Below are 2,321 nucleotides of genomic sequence, written 5' to 3'. Positions count from 1 at the left end.
CATTTATGGTTTGATTTCTTTGTATGTACAATATGGAGCACTTGGGTTGTTACCAACATCTGGTGAAAATTTCATGTCATTAGCACCTCTAGTAATATATTTACTGAGAAAAATGTTGACGTGTTCAATACTTATTTTATCCGCTGTATGAGCGTCATTAAACCGTACCTCTTCTGGTACTCCCAGCCTCTTTGCAGGACTAAATGGAATGGACATCTTGAACAAATGTGGTCCCATTTCTTTATAGTTCTCCATCGCAGTTTTGGAGAATATTGTCCCCTGAAACCAAACAGCTGTATTCATCAGAAACGACTGGATTACTGAAACACTTCCAAACTGATCCTGAGTACATACAGGTGCTACCGCGTTGATTCGGACTCCCGAGGACGCCCACTCTACAGCCAGACTTTTGGTTAAGTTATCCACCGCTGCCCTGGCTGCTCCGGTGTGCCTGTCAGTCAGTGGGAACAAGATTCAAAGTGTTTATTGTCATATACACAGACGAAACATGTTTCCACGAGCAATGAAATTCTTACTATGCCGTCCACAGTGAATGCCAAGAGACAACCAGATGGGAAAAAAGCACTTAAACGATACGAAGAAAATTGCTTTTTGCTACACAGTTGTAGCAAAACAAGTGTGCAGCTTTGTAGATATATAAATGAAGTCAGAAATGTACACACACTCAGCAGGAGCYTGACGTTAATTTAGAGCTTTTAGTGATTTATTTACAACTTTCATGCTTTTGAAGAAATTTATTGGGGTTTGCTTATCTACTGATCTGAAACACACTACACATTGTATAGGCTTTTTATTAAGTGAACAGTTATATCTTTTTATAATGTGGTTATTTCTGCTTGAATTGATTATTTTATGTAAATTCATGCCTGAACACAGATTTAACACATAACTGAACCATTGATCTTCATTAGGATAGACAATATTATATAAGGACATGACTCTTTGCCGTAGGGGGCTATTTCTGATAGGCGGAGTCATGGCCTGAAGATTCTGATATATTGAAATGATTTCTGGAAAGTGGGGCCTGAACGCAGACTGAGAATAAAAACTGCCTTCAGCCAGAGCGCTCTGTGTGGTTGTTTGCACTCTTTTACATTCAGTTTCCATGTACTGGTGTAGTTTCTGTATTTTCAAGCACATGAAACGGTAAACGAACACGTTTAACAATTTTCTTTCAATTTTTTATTTTAAATAAATAAATAAAAACAAGGAATTTGTTTTCCAACATGTCAGTGATGTAGTTGACTCTTTAGAATTCAAACTTATTAAAATTTGTAGACAATACTTAAAAGCCAGGTCATTGAAAGGAAAGGAGTTTAAATTAACCCTACCAATTTTGACAAGAAGAGAGGCCATATTTTATATATAACCAGAATTATTCCAGAAGCTTGTTGATGGATACAAAAAACATTTGAACTTGCAAAGAAACATTTAACTATATATTAGTGGAGAAGAAGGTCTCTGCAGTCACTAGGAGTTTCTTATTTTGTAGGAGGAGTTAACCCAAGACGTGATTGGTCAGATTAACGGTGGGGTTCAAAGAAGCTGGGGGGCAGCTGGGAGTAGTTTGGTCAGGAAGCACATTTATTTATTTAAATATAGATGTTAATTTTAGTTATAACTTGAAACAGGAAGGTGTTAGCTGCACAAAATTTGAAGTCAATAAATTATGTTTACATTTTCACAATAATTTTTATTTCAGCTCTGTTTTAAACTGTACATACAGTCAATAAATCATTATTTCACTATTACCATTACTTCCTATTTTAAGTTGCCCCACATGACAAGTCAATCAAACCATCACTGTCAGACCAGACTCTACAGAGCAACATGTACTGCAGAGACCTCTACTTGCATATTTGAGCCGGGATAGCATGATCCTGACAATATGTGGATTATGTAAAATAATTCAAGAAGGTTCAAACTTGTGAACCCAGTATTGCTAATCATTGATGTCCTACGATGTATAATTATTCCACCCTGACACTTCTGCACACGATGGGGTAAATTCTGGCTGCAGGTGTGTGTGTGTGTGTGGACGGGTTTTTCCTACAACATGGGGAATTTTTTTTACCAAAAAAAGCAGCCTTGTGGGGACCGAAGTGAATCGTGGGGACCACTGTCAGGTCCCACGGGTCCAAATGCATGTTCCAGGTGTGGGGTTAGGTTTAGGACCAAGGTTTAGGTTAGTTTTAGGGTCCTGTGAGGTTAGTTCTTGGGTATATGGTCAGGGTTAGGATATAAAGTCTAAAAAATGAATGGAAGTCAATGGAAGGTCCCCACGGGGTTCAAGAACAAAC

General features: G+C 37.9%; 1 protein-coding gene across 1 annotated transcript in view; it reads right to left on the bottom strand.

Annotated features, from left to right (window-relative positions):
- The window catches only part of pecr (peroxisomal trans-2-enoyl-CoA reductase), a gene marked incomplete at its 3' end in the record, with an annotated part of 8,164 nt that overhangs the window by 3,045 nt on the left and 2,798 nt on the right, over positions 1-2,321 (bottom strand). Inside the window, 2 exon segments of the mRNA XM_014008978.1 lie at positions 169-279; positions 355-451. Coding sequence (XP_013864432.1) covers positions 169-279; positions 355-451 — 208 coding nt within the window.

The sequence above is a fragment of the Austrofundulus limnaeus genome, unplaced genomic scaffold, assembly GCF_001266775.1.
Source record: "Austrofundulus limnaeus strain Quisiro unplaced genomic scaffold, Austrofundulus_limnaeus-1.0 Scaffold54, whole genome shotgun sequence".
Taxonomy (NCBI): domain Eukaryota; kingdom Metazoa; phylum Chordata; class Actinopteri; order Cyprinodontiformes; family Rivulidae; genus Austrofundulus; species Austrofundulus limnaeus.
The sequence above is the reverse complement of the archived record's forward strand: the minus strand, read 5'-3'. Positions and strand labels throughout refer to the sequence as shown.